The sequence below is a fragment of the Telopea speciosissima genome, chromosome 4 (genome assembly GCF_018873765.1).
Source record: "Telopea speciosissima isolate NSW1024214 ecotype Mountain lineage chromosome 4, Tspe_v1, whole genome shotgun sequence".
NCBI lineage: Eukaryota > Viridiplantae > Streptophyta > Magnoliopsida > Proteales > Proteaceae > Telopea > Telopea speciosissima.
In genome coordinates, this window is record NC_057919.1 from 20,744,333 (window position 1) to 20,763,785 (window position 19,453).

A 19,453-nucleotide genomic window follows, 5' to 3' on the forward strand; every position below is an offset into this window, starting at 1 on the left:
ATGGAGGGTCAGTTCCAACTTTATTTGGGCGCACATGGTATTGTCCATCGGACACCGTGTGTTGACACACCGCCCCAGAATGGGGTTCTTTGAAAGGAAAAATAGACATCTCCTTGAGGTAGCCCGGGCCATTATGTTTGCACGGCAGGTTCCTTCTCACTACTGGGGTGATGCCATTCTTATCGCTGCTTATCTCATCAACCGTGTGCCTACTCGTGTCCTTGATGGTCGTTCCCCCGTTGATCTCCTCCAGGGTTCCTCCTCCTTTGTGGTTCCCCTCAAAGTTTTTGGTTGTGTTTGCTATGTCCACAATCATCATCCTCATGGGAAATTTGATCCACGGAGCATTCGGTGTCTTTTTCTTGGCTATTCTGCGACCCAGAAAAGATAAAAGTGTTACCATCCACCTTCTCGTTGTACTTTTGTCTCCATGGATATTGTCTTCTATGAGTCCTTGTCATATTATTCCCAGACACCTCTTCAGGGGGAGCAGGATCAGGGTTTTGAAGATGTGTCTGCTATTCTTTCGGCTTCTGTTCAGGGGGAGCCCTCTGTAACTTCAGCTCCTGTAGTGGCTCCTATTCAGGGGGAGCGAGACCAGTCACCAAATCCTTGTTGATAAGGTATATACCCGGAGCGCACAGACAAGTTGAGACTACCACCACCACCATACCACCTCCACAATCGCCTCCGCACTTGATCCGAGATCCGCAGCCTACCGCATCATTTGGTAAGGATCCTTCCCTTGACTTACCTATCGCTGTTCGTAAAGGCGTTAGGTCATGCACCCAACACCCCATCTCCAATGTTGTTTCCTATGATGCTTTATCTTCTTCCTATCGTGCATTTGTTTCTTCTCTTTCCTCTGTTTCTATTCCTCAGAAATGGCAGGAGGCGATTGCAGATCCAAAGTGGAAAGCAGCCATGATGGAAGAAATGACGGCCTTACTTAAAAATGAGACATGGGAGCTTGTTGTTCTTCCTTTGGGTAAGAAACCAGTCGGGTGCAAATGGGTATTTGTTGTCAAGCAGAAGCCGGATGGAACAGTGGATAGATATAAAGCCAGGCTTGTGGCCAGAGGCTTCACTCAGACTTATGGGATCGACTACTAGGAGACATTTGCCCCTGTTGCGAAGTTGAACACTGTCTGAGTCTTACTGTCTTGTGCTGTCAACTTTGGCTGGGACCTACAGCAATTGGATGTAAAAAATGCATTTCTTCATGGGGAGTTGGAAGAGGAGGTTTATATGGATGTTCCTCTGGGTTTTTCCTCTGACAAGACCCATGGGAAAGTTTGTAGGCTCAAAGGGCACTCTATGGGTTGAAGCAATCTCCACGGGCATGGTTTGGTAGGTTTCATAAAGCCTTGGTCTCCTGTGGATACAAACAGAGTCATGCTGATCACACTTTGTTCGTCAAGCGAAAGGGAGAAAAGTCACTGTTCTCATAGTTTATGTTGATGACGTAGTTGTGACTGGTAATGATACAGATGAAGTTTCTCACCTGAAGGCTTTCTTGGGACGGGAATTTGACATAAAAGATCTAGGACAGCTAAGATATTTTCTTGGGATTGAAGTTGCCCGTTCTCCGAAAGGCATCTTTCTCGCCCAGAGAAAGTATGTTCTAGATTTGCTATCAGAGACTGGTTTGCTTGGTTGTCATCCTTGTGACACTCCTTGGAAGCTACTACCCGTCTGCAAGAGAAGGATGGTGAGCCTGTTGATAAGGGCAGATATCAACGATTGGTGGGCAAGCTGATTTATCTCTCCCACACCAGACCAGATATTGCCATTGCTGTGAGTCTTGTGAGCCAGTTCGATCCTTATTCCAATCACATGGCTGTTGTTCTTTGTATTCTCCATTACTTGAAGTTAGCTTCAGGAAAGGGGATCCTTTTGTCTCCTCATGACCAGCTTCGCATTGAGGCTTACATAGATGCTGACTGGGGTGGTAACCTTGACAGGAAATCTACCTCCGGCTATTGTACTTTTGTTAGAGGAAATCTAGTCACATGGCAGAGTAAAAAGCAAAATGTTGTGGCAAGATCTAGTGCTGAAGCTGAATTCCGTGCTATGGCTCAGGGCATATGTGAGTTACTGTGGCTTCAGAGTTTACTCCTTGATATCCGTGGTTCTGTTAATCTTCCAATGATGTTGTACTGTGACAACAAAGCAGCAATTAGCATTGCCCACAATCCAGTGCAACATGACCGTACCAAACATGTGGAGATTGGCAGACACTTCATCAAGGAGAAGTTAGAGAGTGGGCAGATTTGTATTCCTTTTGTGAAGTCTGGAGATCAACTGGCTGATGTCTTCACCAAAGGGTTGAGTGGGAAGTTGTTTTATCCTAGTTTAGTCGAGTTGGGCATGTGTGATATCTATGCCCCAACTTGAGGGGGAGTGTTGAGATGTGTTATCCGATATTTTAAGGGTATTTTTGGTTTTTTATTTATGCTTTATTTATGTACTTTTGAACAAGGGTAGGATTGTAATTTGGGCTGTGACACTGTTCACGTGAACAGTGTTTCCATTTGTAATCTCTTTTATTATTATTATTATAAATAGAGAGCTTGACTGATCTCATTGATCATTCAAGCCATTCATTGATCAGTTTGCATAGAGTGCAGTAAATAGGACATCACCATAGTATCATTGGAAACCCATCGATCCTGGAGAGGACCAGTGTTGTTTGGCATTGTGTCACTGCCACTAATATGTCCCGTAAATCCTTGACCAGCAATGGTTAAATAAGTAGATCTGGACCACATTAAATAGTTTGTTCCATCGAGTTTAATAGGTGCAGCGAAAGGCAGATATTCGGTCCTTGTCTGTCCATCAATCCCAGAAGTAGCAGTAGTAAGGTCTGTCCCACACATACTTGCATAAACCAATCAACAGAACCAGCAAGGAGTGGATAAATAACTCAATAGAAACAACAGGAGATCGATGCAGCCAGCCGGAGCAGAACCAGAAAATGGAGATCGATATGCAGGAGAAGTCGATCCAAAAAAGAAAACCTGATTTTTTTTTGCAAAAAACTCCCAAGGATGAGGCTGATATCAGGTTCAAGTGTTCCTTTGGTATGGATAGAACTCTCCTCAAAAACTCGGCAAGATGTGACAACCTTAACCCTAAAATTGATGAGTGTTAGGGTTTTGGAAAACCCTGAAAGTGAGATCTATATGGGGAAAGGGGGCCTTAATTGTTGATGTAGATTTGTATTAGATGCTGTCCAGGACTGCTAGAATGGATCTCCATTACGAACAACCAATCTCCAGTAATTATGAGACTTGATCTTTAAGAAGGAGAGAAACTCCAAAAATCACAGAAGCAAAAAAGGGCAGCAGCTATCGCAAAAAGGAACTTCTTTATATCATCGGTTGATGAGGTATGGTGGAGGGCAGCACTAGATCATTCAATCACCTCATTAGTGCTGAACTTTAAGCAAGGTAAAAAAACAGAAAAAAAGAACAAGTAGAAGAGGCCGAGAGAAAAAGAGAAGAAGAGGAAGAGAGAGAAACGATGGGGGGGTTGTTCTGTAACCTAGATCAGATGAATTGTCTCTGATGCCATGTTAGCAGAACAATTAGAATGCAATGTTTGAATGATCAGAATAGATCAAACAAGCTCTCTATTTCTAATGAAGGAAAAATTTTAAAAGGACAGAATTGCCTCTACTCTAGCCGACTCTTACAAAGAGAGTCGGTAGTACATAATTAAATCACAATTAATGTAAGAGTCTGCAGTACATAATTAAATCACACTTAAAACACCAAAGGACCCGCATACCCCCACGGTATTCTGGTGTACATAATCCAACAGTCACCTACCGAATGAAGAAGGACCTCGAGCGGGTGCCAATGGTCTAACCAGAACTTCATGGCGGCACCATCATCTATCTGAGAAGTAATAATCCTAGCACAAGAAGCCTGAGCTGCAAGATCTTTCTCCAAACACAGGTTGCATTTGAAGGGGAGAAACTATCTGTATAGAGTCATTATAGAGGAGGCAGGAATATAGTCAATAGACCCAATCGGCCAATATGCTATTCTTCCTTGCTGCAATCTTCCAACTAAGCTTAAGAATGCCATCATTGTTGACATCTTTGATTCTTGTCAAGCCACCCTTCCAAACTGAGGACCAACTGATCGAGCAAAGGAGCCTTGAAGATTCACACCCCTTTTCTAGAGAAAAGCATGCATGTGGGACTCATGTTTCAAAATGATTGTCTTCGGAAGACCAAAGATGCCAGACCAGTAAATATAGGAGGACTGAATCATAGATTTGATCAATTTATGATGGCCGGCATAGTAAAGCAACTTGCCCTTCCAGAATTGGAGCCTCGTATGCAAGAGATCTAGAATAGGGGAACAATGGTGAGTGGTCAGCCTAGAGGGAATCAAAGGTAAGCCCAAATGCTTCACTGGAAAACTACCAAAAGAGAACCCAAACTTTTCTGTAGACTTTACAGTCTTAGGAACCCTGGCTAGAAATAGGAGGGATTTAGAGGGGCTAATACGGAGACCAACCATGCTTTCAAAGAGGCACAAACAGGCTAAGATGGTCTCTTTTGAGGGGATATCGGCTCTGGAGATGATCACGAGGTCATCAGAAAAAGCGAGATGGGAGATCTTGAGGGCCTTACATTTGGGCATAGGAGAGATGAGCTGAAGGTCCATGTTAGATTGGAGGCTTCTGGAAAGGACTTCGAAAGCCAAGGTGAAAGTGTAAGGGGAGAGGGGGCAACCATGGAGAATACAACTATAGGAGGCAAAGAAACCAGCGGGGCTGCCATTGATAAGCACTGTGAAGCGGGGTGAGGAGATGGAATGGTAGATCCAATTGACAAAGGCATGGGGAAAGGACATTTTATGTAATACAATATTACAGTGGCAATGAAATCCCAAGGTATTGAGTGAAAAGCTTTGTGGATGTCAATCTTCATAAGAGCTGCATGGGGGATGAGATTTTCTGTCAAACCCTCTGACAAGTTCATTGTAGAGGAGAATATTGTTAGGACTTTGGCAATAAATTTGTGCAAAAGGTTGTGAGATGGGGCGAAAGTCTGTCAAGGAGGAGGCACCATCTTTCTTGGGAATGAAGCAAAGGATGGTCTGATTGATCACTTAAAATTTTTTTTTTTTGGGGTGGGGGGTGAATAAGAAATTAATTACCAAGGAGAAGAAAGAAAATACAAAAATCAAACCCAGCCATTACAAAGGAAAAGAGGCCCTAAGAATGTATAGTAAGCCTATTTCTTGGGGAGTCAACATGGTGGCTAGGAGATAGTAATCTTTTATTTGATTTCAAAGATAATGGAGGACCAAATCTGTTGAAATGATCTAGACTTGGCGGTCCACCTTCTAAGATTTCGTTCATACTAGATATCAGAGATAGCAGCTCCAAAAGCTAATTTTCCCACCAAATCACAAGAAGATTTACCTGCAAAGGATATGTCTACCCATACATGGCCAATAAACCAATTCAAACTGTAGTAGAGAAGGGGCAGCCAAAAAATAGATGATCCACATCATCCGAGGCAATGCAGCAAAGGCAATGCTGGGGGGAGATTGGAATCTGACGACTAAGGAGAAAAGATTGTGTAGGGAGACAGCCAGTGAAAGCCCTCCAGACTGTGAAGTTGTGGAGAGGGATGTGGCTCTTGAACCATACTAAATCCACCAGACTTTAATGCTACCTTGAGCCTTGGTAAGGTCCCAAGCTGACTTAGAGCTGAAGAGGCCTGATGAGGAAGCAGACCAGGAGACTGTATCTCCATTCTCAATAGGCCTTCTGGTAATGCTCTGCAAGGCATACAGTGGCTGTCAATGAAGGAGAGGGAGGGGGAGGCCAACCATCCAGCTGGATAATATCTGAAACCAAGGTTCTAAAACACGGTTTCGATCAGCCAGTGACTGAGATATGGATGGTTGAAACCTGATCGAAACCCTGGATTTTTTATCAGCCAACTCGAGGTGGTGGTTTCAAGGCCCATAAATGGCCTTTTTTATCTGATTTTTTGTATACAACCTATTTTTGATATTCTAAAATCTAAACACAATTCATAGACTATTTTCACAAATAAAAAAAAGGCCCAAAATGGTACTTTTGGTTTTTGACCCAAGTTTACTAGTGTACGCACAGTGTACTACGAATTGTAGTTGTCAAAGGAGGCACTTATTTTTGCCAAATATCGAGATGTTATGCATAAATAAACAAATACCCCCATATTTGAATCCAATAAAAATAGTTAAAAAATTAAATTCCAAAAGGATAGAAGGTCAACCCCTCAGTTCAATAACAAAAACTGGATTTTGGGTGGTAGATGCAATTTTCAACTTTTCAGTGCTGGGGTTTTCTCAAATCTATAAATTCCACAAATCTTAATATGATAAAACATTGCCAAAAACCAGAAGTGTGGTAAAATATTCATTTGTTTTGATGTCTAAAAAATATTTTCATTCAGAACGATTTTGACAGCATTCACGCACACCAAATTAAGCAGTCTTGGATTTGTTGGAGTTATATTTTGATCAAAATTTTATTTGGTGTGTGCGAATGCTGTCAAAATCGCTCTAAATGAAAATATTTTTTTAGACATTAAAATAAATGAATATTTTACCGGGCTTTTGATTTTTAGCAATGTTTTAGAATATTAAGATTTGTGGAATGTATAGATTTGAGAAAACCCCCAGCATTCAAAAGTTTAAAATTGCACGTACCGCTGAAAATCCAGTTTTTGTTTTTGAACTGGGGGGGGGGGGTGGAGTTTCTATCCTTTTGGAATTTTACTTTTTAACTAGTTTATTAGATTCAAGTAGGGGGTATTTGCTTATTTATGAATAATATCTTAAATGATATTAAGCATAAATAAGTGTTTGTCCTGGTTTTTGGTATAAATAAGTGTCTGTCTTGGTTTTGAGCTTGGTTTCCTCAAGTTTTGATGGGCATAAGTGTCAAAACTTGTGAAATTACCAACATCTCGGTCGAAACTACTTGAAACTTGTCTAGTTAAGGGATGTTATTTAAAGTCACAGCTTATTTTCTCTGTTGAAACTACAAGTTTCGATTGAGATTTAGAACCATGTTTGAAAACAAGTCAAGCCTACTATAGCCAAAACTGTAGATAGCTCTATCTCCCACTGAAAAGAGAAGAACTCCATGAGGGTGCCTGTTATCAAGCCATAATCTAGTAGAGGTTCCATCATCAATATGAGATTTAATTATCCCACGGGCAAGAGATATGAGCTTCATAATCTTCCTCCAAACCCAATAAGCATCAGAAAGAGGAGCCATCCAATGGAGTGATTGCACCAGGGATGAGAGTAGACCCAGTCGACCCAAACACTCTTTTTCTTAGCTACTATCTTCCAAATCAGCTTAATAATGCCAGCATGATCGACATCTTTGATTGTTCTCAAGCCTAGGCCTCTTTCATCTTTGGGTAGCCAGACAACAACCCAACTGATAGGGTGAAGGAATTTGTAGGTGTCACAAGCCTTCCAAAGAAAAGCACTGAAGAGGGATTGCAACTTCGAAATAGTGGACTGGGGAAGCCCAAAAATGTTGGACCAATAGATGTAAGAGGACTGTAAGATCTGGTTTGATTATGTCCCGACAAGATATGAAGAAACCCATACTAAATCCATCCGGGCTGGGGGCACGATTAACTTTATGAGCAAGGATAGTAGAGAGGATTTCCTCTTCAGAGGGGATGAATGGAGAGAGCCAAACCGAGAGGGAGGGATTGTTTTGTTGAGAAGACCATCAGGGATGACCGAGGATGTTAAAGTAATTAATTGGTTGAGATTTAATTTCTTTGACGGAGGGGATGGGGAAACCATCACTAGATAAGAGAATGGAAATGGAGTTGCTGATGGTTCTGTCTTTTTAGGATCTGTGGAAGTAGGCAGTGTTAGAGTCACCAAGATTCAATCACTTGATTCTAGATTTTTTACGGAAGCAACTCTCTTCTTGGCCAAGCAAAGAAAGAAGCTTGGAAGAGATAGAATTCTCCTCAGAGTCTAGGGAAGCATTGAGGATGTCAGAATGGAGGTGGGATTGGATGTCTGTAAGCTTAGCACGACAATCTAAAACTAGGAGGAGATATTCCCAAAGGAAGAAGAGTTTCAATATTTGAGGACGTTCTTGATGTTCTAAAGCTTTCTAGAGAACACAATGAGAGGGGAGGAGTAAGCTCCCACAAGCTTATCCTAGGCATCACGGACAATAGGACATAGGACTCTTTTTCTTGCATATGTTGGGCTGGAATTAATGTAATGAGTGATAGAAACATGGGAACCAAACAGTTTTTCAATTGGATTTCAGATGAATCCAACTGACAGACTTAGGGTAAAAAAACAATTTTTCAGGAAGATTCAGGTCACAGAATCATTGTAAACAAACAATTAATCTAGCATGAGAACGAATTCACAGAAAGTCTCTATGGAATTAGGGCCAAAATTGATACATGCGCCTACAGATTTACGCAAGCCCAAAACCAATCCGATAAGGATCGGTTCGGTTTGGTCCGGGTTTTTTCCGGCCGGTCTTATCGACTCAGGCTAGACTTTGACACCCTTAATATGAATGATGTAAACGAAAAGAAAGTTAAGAAAGAAGGAAATGAATTTATATAAAAGTATTATGCGATGCGGTTCTACAATCGGAATACAATGGTTTGCCAAGGACGGAACCAACAATGCTAAGACCCTCCTCACACTAGAAATGCAGAGGGAGGCCAGGAAGGGTGATCTAAGGAGGGATAGAGTTGAGATTGATCCGGTGAAGTTGCAGATGGCGATCCCACTGTCGAAGAAGAATGGGCTTCCTACCGACATCCTAGAGACCTCCTTCATGGGCACGAGTCTTGTCTTCTTCTGTGGAGAATCTGAAGATGAAGAAGCCGTTGTTAAGCAGGTAAGAGTCCATCATCCCAACTAATCTCCATTGTTTGGTGAGGGTGAGCTTAACAATTTGGAAGGGAGGGCGATTGTTGATGAAGTGGCCTACTAAGGAGTTGTGCCATTTTGAGGCTTCGGAAGCCACGAAACTAAAGGGGCAGAGAGCCACCTTGGAAACCCCTACAATGGAGAGAGAGGGGGGGGGGGGAACACAAAATGAAGTGAGAGACCTTCTCCCAGAGAGGATTGAGAGTGGTTGGAGAGGGAACTCCATGCTACATTGGTAGGAGGAGGGGGTGATGGAAGGGGGAGAAGGAGAATGAGGGCAGGTGGAGATGGAAGGACAGGGTGATGCCTGCAGCGCACCACAGGTTCCAACTCTGTTGACCGTAGGCATGGGAAGGGGGTCACTCATAGGAAGAGGGAGGTTACTCACTGGAAGGGTCACAAACTTCTTCCCTTGAGAAATTTTATTAGGGTTGGAGAAGTTCTCAGGGTTAATTCTGATCTGGAATTGATTTTTGTGTTATTTAGTTCTGGGGAGTGATTCTACGGGGTTGCATTATGTTTGGTAATGTGGAAGTGTTTCTGCACTTCTCTTCTGTTTTCCACAGTGGTTGGGTTCTTCATGAACAATGTGTAGCTGACGCTGGTGGTCTTGTTGGTTCCGGTATTTGTCACTGTCTAAGGCAAGTAAGCTGCTTTCGTTGGTATTGTTGTGGTTGTTAGAGGGATATGGCCTTTGAACCACACAAACTTATGTCAAGGGGATATGGGCCCACGAGATCTGGTGAAGTCCCAAGAAGAGGCCCAAGGAAAATGCAGACCAAACAAGATTATCTCCCCTACTATGTGGCCTTCTAGGAATAGAAGATAAGGCATTCTAGATGGAATCTAATAAGAGAGAGGATGACGGCGGGGGTACCCAATCATTATGGCTAATGATAGCAGCAACCATGAACTGCTTGGAAAGATCCAAACTGTAAATGCCGCGAGAAGCATGCATGAAGGAGAACAACCAAAGGGTGCCAATGGTCAAGCTAGAGGGAGGTGGAGGCCCCATCATCACTATAGCAGGTAATAGCCCCAATAGCGACAGGCCTAAGCTTCAGAATTTGGTTGGACTGTGGAAAAAGTCAAAGTAAGTACTAGGCCTTCTAAATTTCAATATCACTGTTGGATTGCTTTGGTTCATTGACATTTTAGATTGGGGATCCCCTCATTATATTAGTGCATATTACATTTTTATAAGATGGGAATTGTATTTACAGTATTAATCAGACTTGAAACTTTAGGCAGGTTGTTTTCTCAGTTGTCACCAAAACAAGACTTTGAGTGGGGGGTCAAGCCACATTAAGTCACAACAATCAGTAGACTGTCCTGGCCTGAGTTGACGATGTCTCCTCCCCCTCCGGCAGCCTGAGTCTCCTCTCCGACGATGCCTACCACCCCTCCAATAGCCCTGTCTGCAGTCTCCCCTCACCCTGCAATTACTGATACCTCCGGCATCGTAAACTCTTCCCCCCACCCCAGCCTTACCCCTCCTCATAGTACTTCACCAAACTCTGCCACTCCATCCTCTGCTTCACCCACTGCAAAAACCATCAACCCTGCACCAAACCCCCCTTCCTGGAGTTCTATTTTATCCAGCAGTTCATCCAACCCCATTGACAGACATTCCCTCCATTTTGTTCCGCCTTCCATCGTCGACGACACTAGAGTGGGCTTCTGTCCTAAGGGCCTGCTTGATGTCGAAATCACCAAATGGCAAAGCTGTCTCGTTGGGCATTTCCTCGGCGCACGTCCACCTTTTCATGTTGTTAAAGCCTCTCTGCTAAAGCAGTGGCGCACTGCTGGAGCTGTCTTCACTTATCTCCTCGCTAGTGGTATTTTCATATTCAGGTTCTCTGACGATGCCGACAGATCTCGTGCCTTGGAGGGTTGTCCTTGGTTGATTGGCAAGAAGCCGATATTTCTCCGGCAATGGGATCATCAGTCTTCCCTCTGTAAGATTGATCTTAAGTCCATTCCCATCTGGGTCAACTTGCCAGGCCTCCCTCTCCACTACTGGTGCGCTTCAAGTCTCAGTATTGTGGGTTCAACAATCGGCAACCTTCTCTTCTCAGATGAGCGAACAAAGAAGATGGACCACCTCTCATTTGCACGCATTTGGGTTGAAGTCTCTGCTGAAGTGCCCCCTCCGGAGTTCGTCACCATCCAGGAAGAAGATGGTCATGCTTTCACCCAGAGAGTCTCATATGAGTGGCTGCCACAATCCTGCTCTGTGTGCAAATCCTTCGGTCATCCTTCGAAGCAGTGCTTGCCTCTCGGTTCCCTGCTCGGCTCCATCTCCATCTCCATCGTCAATGGCTGGCCTTCTCACGATTCAATGGATCTCATTGCAGCGTCCCCCAATGCAGCGTCTTCTTCTTGCTCGTGCCCGCTTCTATGGAGACGAAAGATTTAATATCAAGAAGTGAAGCTTCGACTGAAACCCCGTTTGAAGGTGAGGAAGTCGCCTTGTCTCTAGCCTCGCTCCAAGCCCTGGCGAAGCCTGTTCAACAGACTGGAACAACTCTGCAACCTTCTCGCGGCTGGAAAAAGATCAGGAACCGTCGCCGGAGAAGATGCTCTGAATCCGACGAGGTTCCCAACCTTAGCGAGGTTCCCGATGTCCACCAACCTCGCGATTCTTCAGGGGTTGACCACAACAGGTTCGCTGTACTTCTGTCCTTGGATCCGATGCTGATGGAGACGCTACAGCCTCGACTGCTCCTTCTGAGCTCTGCGAGCCTGGCTTGCAGATTTCACCTGCACCCCCCTCTTTTGCCTTCGCCTTGCTGCCCTCCCTCTTTTGGCAAACCAAACAAGGCCCTTCCCATTGCCAACCACTCCCTTTCACCAATTCTCTCCAGACCTCCTGTCCCCTCTCAGGAACACCTTTTCACCAAACCCCCCTCCCCCCTCACGTGACCAACTCCCTTTAGCCCCTCTTAATCTTCTTATTCCCCCTTTTGTCCCTACTAAAAAGAACACCCCTTATGGCCTGACCCATCAGCCCGCCCCCTCAACCCACCTACCCCAACCCATCCACCCAGCCCACTTACCCTTGCACCAGGCCCATTCACCCGTATATCCAGCCCATTCACCCATACACCCACCCAACCTAACTAAACACCCTTGGCCGAACCACTTTAGCAATGCTCCTGATCCGAACCTTTTCAGATCTGAACCCAGGGTTGGACCCTCCTCCACCGTTGGCCCTCTGCACAGTTTGATCCCGTCCCCTACTTCTTCTCCCTTGGTTTGCTTTCCTCCCCTCCGTGAGTACCGCTTGAGGCCCCGCAGTGTCCCCCCGGGTTCTCGGGTCAGTTCCACCACTGGATGGTTGCCCCCTCCCCACCTTTGCTCATGATCCCTTGGACCATTTGGAATGTCCGTGGCCTAAACGCTCCTACTAAACAGGCTGAAATTCGTGACCGCATCAAATCCTCTAAATCCTCTCTCTGCTGCCTCCTTGAAATAAAGGTCCTTGAGTCCAACTCCTCTAGCATTGCCCATTCTATAGCCCCCTCCAGGTCCTTCCTTTCCAACTACACTCACTCTCCAAATGGCAGTATCTGGGTTCTCTGGTACCCCTCCAAATTCCACCTGCTGGTTTCCTCTGCCTCCCCCCAATTTCTCCACCTAAGCATCTCTGATCACCTTCACAGTCATCTATTCTTTTTCACCTTCGTGTATGCTTTTAATAGGCCTCCGGATCAGCTCCCTCTCTGGGATGACATCCACTCCATCTCTCAGTCCGTTGGTTTTGCCCCTTGGGGCCTGGGAGGTGACTTCAATGTCGTTCGATATAGCCTTGAAAAGTTAGGTGGTTCCCCCATTGACCACCAAGCGGTTGATGCCTTCAATTCTTATCTCGAGGATGTCGGTCTTAACGACCTTCGCTGGTCGGTTGCTGAGTTTTCTTGGCACAATAAGCGCTCTGGCGCTGATAGAGTAGCTTGCAAGCTTGACTGTGTCCTCGTCAATGACTCTTGGCTCTCATCCCTTCCTTCTTCTTATGCTGTTTTTGACCTCCCAGGCCTCTCTGACCACTCCCCCATTTCCCTCTTCGTCCTTCCTTATCTCTCCTTTGGTCCCAAGCCCTTTAAGTTCTTTGACATGTGGTCCTCCCATGTTGATTTCCTTCCTCTGGTTCAGTCTGCTTGGGATATTCCAGTTCAGTCCTTCTTCTCCCCCCTCCTTGCCTTCTCCAAAAAGCTCAAAAATGTCAAATCTGCCCTCAAATCTTGGAACTCTTCCACCTTTGGAAATATCTCTTCTAGTGTCTCCTCCTGTCGTGACACCCTTTCCTCCATCCAGTATCGTCTTCAGACTGATCCCCTCAACCCCTCTCTCGCTGAGGAGTCGTCCCTTGCTGCCTCTGAGCTCGCCTCCTCTCTCTCTCTGGAGGAGAGCTTCCTGAAGCAAAAATCCCGGATAAAATGGCTTGAACTTGGTGACTCTAACTTTGCTTTCTTTCATCGTTCCCTCAAAGCTAGAACTAACTCCAATTCCATTCTCTCCCTCACCTCCTCTGATGGCTCGGTTCTCTCCTCTGTCGATGCCATCAAATCTGAAGCTGTGTCCTACTTTTCTGGTATCTTTTGTCCCCCCCTCCTCCCTACCCTTCATCTCTGAGGGTCTGATCAACAAATTCGTTCCTCCCAACCTCTTCAAATCCCTCTGTTCTATCCCCTCGGACTCTGAAATAGTTTCTGCTGTTCATTCCCATAAGGCCAATAAAGCTCCCGGCCTTGATGGTTTCAGTATAGGTTTTTTCTCCACCTGTTGGGACATCTTAGGAATCGATCTTATCTGTGCCATCAAGAGCTTCTTCTTCAACCCCCATCAGATCCTTAACATCAACCACACCTTTCTTTGCCTCATTCCAAAATCCTCTGGTGCCTCCTCCATGGCTAACTTCAGACCCATCTCCCTTTGCAACCTTCTCTATAAGTTCATTGCCAAAATCCTTGCCAACCGCCTCCAACTTGTCATTGACTCCCTTGTTAGTCCCAACCAATCCGCCTTCATCTCTGGGAGAAGCATCTCGGACAACATCATCCTGTGTCAGGAAATAGTTCGAGGCTTTCATCGGAAATTCACTTCACCTTCATTCCTGTTGAAGATTGACATTCACAAGGCCTTCGACTCCATTCGTTGGGACTTTATCACCCAAGTCCTTCTCAAGATGTCCTTTCCCCCCTCTTTTGGTAGTTGGATCCACTTCAGCCTCCCCACCCCTCGGTTCTCCGTTCTCCTCAACGGCAATCCTGCGGGTTAGTTCCCCTCCTCTGCTGGCATCCGCCAGGGATGCCCCCCTCTCCCCCTTTCTCTTCTGTCTTTCCCTTGAGGTCCTTTCTCGTAGTCCTCAGTCCAAAACGGATCTCCACCTCATCTCCCCCATCCCTAAGTGCAAACCCACCAACCTGACCCTCCTTGCTTTTGCGGATGACCTAATGATCTTCTCCAAGGCCATTCCCTCCTCCATTGAGCACATTATGTCCTCCCTCCACCTTTTTCAGGATCTCTCCGGTCTTCGCATTAACCTTCTTAAATCCCAAATCTTCTTTGCCAGGGTTCCTGACACGACCAAAGCGGCCCTCTCCACCATCACTGGCTTCCCCATTGCCACCTTACCTGTCCGCTACCTTGGCCTGCCCCTCATACCAGCTAGAGTGACTGCCCATCACTGTAACCCCATCCTTGACTTTCTCCGCAAGAGACTTCAGCTTTGGAAAGCCAAGCTTCTATCCTATGCAGGTCGCCTCGAGCTCATTAGATCGGTTCTCCAGTCTTGCCATATATATTGGAGTGGTGTTTTTGGTCTCCCCAAGGCAACTATCAAGGTTGCCGAATTCATTATGTGTGCTTTCCTCTGGAAAGGTGTGGACTTTGCCAGGTTCCTCCACCCTAAGAGCTGGTCCTCTGTTTGCCTCCCCAGAGCTGAAGGAGGTCTGGGTCTCAGAAGGATTAAAGATGTCAATCTAGCGGGCTCTATCAAGCTGGTTTGGAAGCTTCTCTTCAACAAGTCTAGTATTTGGACTTCCTGGGTGTATGCGGGGCCTCTGCGTAGAGACTCTATTTGGACTGTCAGCTCTAGCTCAGACTCTTCCTGGATTTGGCGCAGAATTCTTCAAGTGAGGCACATTGCCAAGGCTGCTATTTCTTGCAGGAGTGACGATGGGTTCCAGACCAATCTTTGGCTCGATAATTGGCATCCTTCAGGTGTCCTAGCCTCTATAGTCAGCCCCCGTGCCATCTGTGATTCCGGCTTGGACAGACTTGCCCCAGTGGCTTCCATCATTACCAATGGCTCATGGTCCCCTCCCACATCTCCCCCCCCCTTGCCGACCTCTGGAGTTCCCTCCCCCCTATTCCTCCCGGTCATAGAGGCAGAGGGGACACCACTGTTTGGCTTCCCTCCTCCACAGGCACATTCGGCGCCCACTCCACTTGGGACATGGTTAGACATAGAGGGACCCCTGTCCTTGGCAAAAAGTGGTTTGGTACAAAGGCCACATCCCTAGGCAGAGTTTCACTGCTTGGCGTGCCCTAGCAAATTGCCTCCCAACTCAGGCCTTTCTCATCCACCGCCACATCCAAGTCTCCCCCCGATGCTATCTTTGTTGGAATGGTTATGAAGACATAGACCATCTTTTGTTCGCTTCATTTGCTACCTCCATCTGGAATTGGGTTCTCCGCCATTGCTGGCCTGCTCGTAGAAGACCTCTTCCGCTTTCTCGGGAATGGGTTTGGATTCATATGACTTTTGGTGGGAACTCGCTTTGTGACATGGTTGGAAAGCTTGCCTTTTGTGCTACTATTTCCCTCATTTGGATGGAGCGTAACCTTAGAAGATGGACGTCCAACTCCCGCTCTATGGACAAGATTTGGAAGGCCATCTTCTTTGACGTATCATCTAAAGCTATCTCCCTCCCCTTGACTAGTGTGACTGATTCCCCAAGGAACAGACTTATTGTTGTCTCCTGGGGTCTCCCATCCACTATTTTGCGCCCTACTTAGTTTTGGGCCTCTTGGCCTTCGGGCTTGTATATCCCTTCCCCCCCTTTTCTTTGCAATTGAGTGGGGCTGCTGTGAGGCTTTGGACCAGTGGGAGAAGTCATAGGATTAGGCCTCCATGACATTGAAACTTTTTCATTTCTTATTGTTTTCTTCTTTGTTTTTGCATCTTGGGATCTAAGTGTCTGACGGGTGCCTTTTGTACTAGAGTCTGGTTTGTTTGGGGGTTTGTGTTGACTTTGTTATTTTTGCAGGTCTCGCATATGTGGGTATTTCTTTAGCCATGTAGGCCATACATCCTTTTAATTCTCTTTCCTATGCTATGTGTTCAACGAATTCTTTTACTCCATACATGTTCTAGGGTCTGTCGTGTGGTGCGAGGTAGAAGCTTGAGCTGCCAGCGTGAAGACCCCGGTTCGAGTTTATGGGTGAGCGCTTCATTAAGAAAAGTGCTGAAAGGTTAGGACCATCTCCAGCAGACTGAAGCCTCTGAAAAAGCAAGACTCACCAGTTTACAACCCTCTATGTACTACACTACTACTATCACTTCTCCAAGAACATCCACTGAACTTTCATGTGTTCTTCGATTGCATCTGCATGTAGTGTCTTTCAGGTAGCAATAGATGGGAATGAAAGGGGTTAAGCTGATCCGAACAAGTGTGTATCAACGGTATTGTCGAGAGAATCAATAGAATGTGAAGTGACAAGAGGAAATGCAACAGGGTACCCAAGCAATTGATATTATCTTTAGAGATTGATTACATGGAAATGTAGACCTTGGGAAGAAAGTTCAGTACATTTAGTTGAATGTATTATATTAGCTGAAACTATAACTTATTCTACCTCCTCTCCCCTCCCCTTGGGCCTGAAAAATAATGAAATATTGATTAAACATTGTTTTAATTGGTATCAAACACTGAATAATCTAAAATTTTCATTGTGAAAATGGCATTGTTTTGTCATTTTTCTTCGTTGTGATTAATTTTCTTTCTTGTGCAGTTACTTTTTGTTGTGATACAACTCTTATTTTTAGGAGAAATTTATTATATTACTGTTTCAATTTCTAAATATTACTTCTTTTTTTTTTGGTTTAATTCATTTTTTGCAGGTTGGGAGATGTTTTATCTTCTTTGACATCAAAGAAAGATATTGTACCTTATGAAAACTCTAGACTTACCTCATTACTTGGAGACTCACTAGGTACATATTGTTCTCCCCAAATGCATAAAATTGTTTTGAATTTTTTAAGTGACATATCATTATTGTTACATTGGTGACGAGGATGTGTTGGGGCATGTGCCATGATGTTTCTTTTTGTTACAGGATACCTGGGTGTTTGTCAGTGTGTTATAATTTTGAGAATGATAGCAGTTTAACATTGGGCAAATTTAGTGTGAAGAGTTCTAGTTAGACTCATGGCAATTTTATGTATCTTGAATTTGCTTATTTTTCTTAGTAAAGAATAATGCTTTGTTATACAAGTTTATTGCCAAAATCCTTGCATTTAGACTCGAGGCTGTTGTGGATCTTCTTGTCAGTGAAAATTAGTTTGCCTTCATTCCAGGTAGAAATATCTCTGATAATATTCTTCTTTGTAACAAGATTGTTAGAGGATTTGAGAGGAAGAACCATTCCCCAGCTGCCCTTATGAAAATTGACATACACAAAGCTCTTGATTCTTTGTGGTGGGATTTTATTGACAAGGTGATGGCAAAGATGGGATTCCCTCCAGTTTTCATTTATTGGTTCCATTGCTGCATATCTTCTCCCAGGTTCTCAGTGTTCGTAAATGGTAGCCCAGCGGGCTATTTTGCTTCTTCGGTAGGTGTTCGCTAAGGATGTCCCCTCTCCTTACATCTTTACTTTGGTTCTGGAAGTTTTATCACGGGATATCCAAATCTGCACTGATCAGCAGCTCGTTTCTCCTATACCCAAGTGCAAAGCCCTCAAGCTCTCCCACTTGGCTTTCGCAAATGACCTTATGATTTTCTCCAAGGCTTCAATTAGTTCCTTTGACTCTATTATGTATTGCTTGCAACATTTCCAAGATCTTTCGAGCCTTCAGATCAACCCAACAAAGTCTCTTCTTTTTTTAGCTGGGATCTCTGAATTGGAAAAAGCTGCTTTGATGGAAAAATGTGGGTTCCCTGTTGGTCAGCTTCCGGTCAAGTACTTGGGCTTTCCTTTGATCCCGACTAGACTCTCTGCTTATCATTGCACTCCTATGTTGGATCTCATCAGGAAACGGCTTCAACCTTGGAAAGGCAAGTTTCTCTCCTTTGCGGGGCGTTTGGTGCTCATCAAATCAGTTCTGCAGTCTTCCTTACTGGTCCGGGATTTATGGCCTTCCTCACTCCATCATCAAGTCCTTGGAATCCGTTATGTCTTCCTTCTTTGGAAAGGCTCCTACTCTTCAAAGTTTTTTCATCCCATTAATTGGGCATCAGTTTGTGTCCCGTTAGAGGAAGGAGGTTTGGGTATTAGAAGAATTAAGGAGGTGAATTCAGCTGGTATCATCAAGCTGATATGGAAGATTGTTTCTAGAAAGAGGAGTATTTGGGTTGATTGGATTTATTCTGGGCTTCTCAGCTCGGATTCTATTTGGACGGTCTCAGCCTCATCCGATGCTTCTTGCGTTTGGCGCAAGATCCTTGCTACTCGCCCAGCTGTCCTTGGAGTTAGCCACACTCGCATTGGTGAGGGGCATAGTTGTCAAGGCGTCGCCAAGGCGTCCAGGCGGATCTCTAGGGGCCTAGGCGACTGTCGTCATAGGTATTCATAAATAAGAAAATACCCATTATTTGAATCGAATAAAAATAGTTCAAAAATATAATTCCAAAAGTATAAAAAGTCAACCTCCCTCAGTTCAAGAACAAAAATTGGATTTTTGGCAGTAGGTGAAATTTCTACTTTCTAATGCTAAGCTTTTTCTCAAATCTAAAAATTCCACAAATCTTAATATGGTAAAACATTGCTAAAAACCCAAAGTGCAGTAAAATATTCATTTGTTTTGATATTTAAAAAAAATATTTTCATTTAGCGTGATTTTGACAGCTCCTTCAATATAGTCAGATTTAAGCAATCTTGGATTTATTGGAAAGCTGGTTTTGTATTCTACCTAATTCAATAAGTCTCATGTAAAAATAAAATCATTTGATCAGTCAAACTTCTTATAGAATAAGAACATTTCTCTAAATCGAGAGCAGTTTAGTTGCTTATTGATAAGATCAGATTTTCTAAGAACAGTATAACCCAAATGTATGCTTTGATTGTTTCAAACTTCCAATAGCATCTTCAGTTTTGCTATCTTCTAGTTTTATGTTGATTTTTGATGACTTTATGTGGCTTAATATTGATTTTTTATTACTTAATGTGACTTAATGTTGATTTTTGATGACTTGATGTTGTTTAATATTGATTTTTGATGACTTGGTGTTGCTTAATATTGATTTTTATGACTTTTTTTTGGATGAATAAAA

At 44.2% G+C, this 19,453-nt stretch overlaps 1 protein-coding gene across 1 annotated transcript in view; it reads left to right on the top strand.

The window, feature by feature from the left end:
* Nucleotides 1-19,453, top strand: part of LOC122659805 (kinesin-like protein KIN-14L) — a 114,018-nt gene that overhangs the window by 25,713 nt on the left and 68,852 nt on the right. The window contains exon 9 of the mRNA XM_043854938.1: nucleotides 17,083-17,174. Coding sequence (XP_043710873.1) covers nucleotides 17,083-17,174 — 92 coding nt within the window. The remainder of the gene's footprint in view (nucleotides 1-17,082; nucleotides 17,175-19,453) is intronic.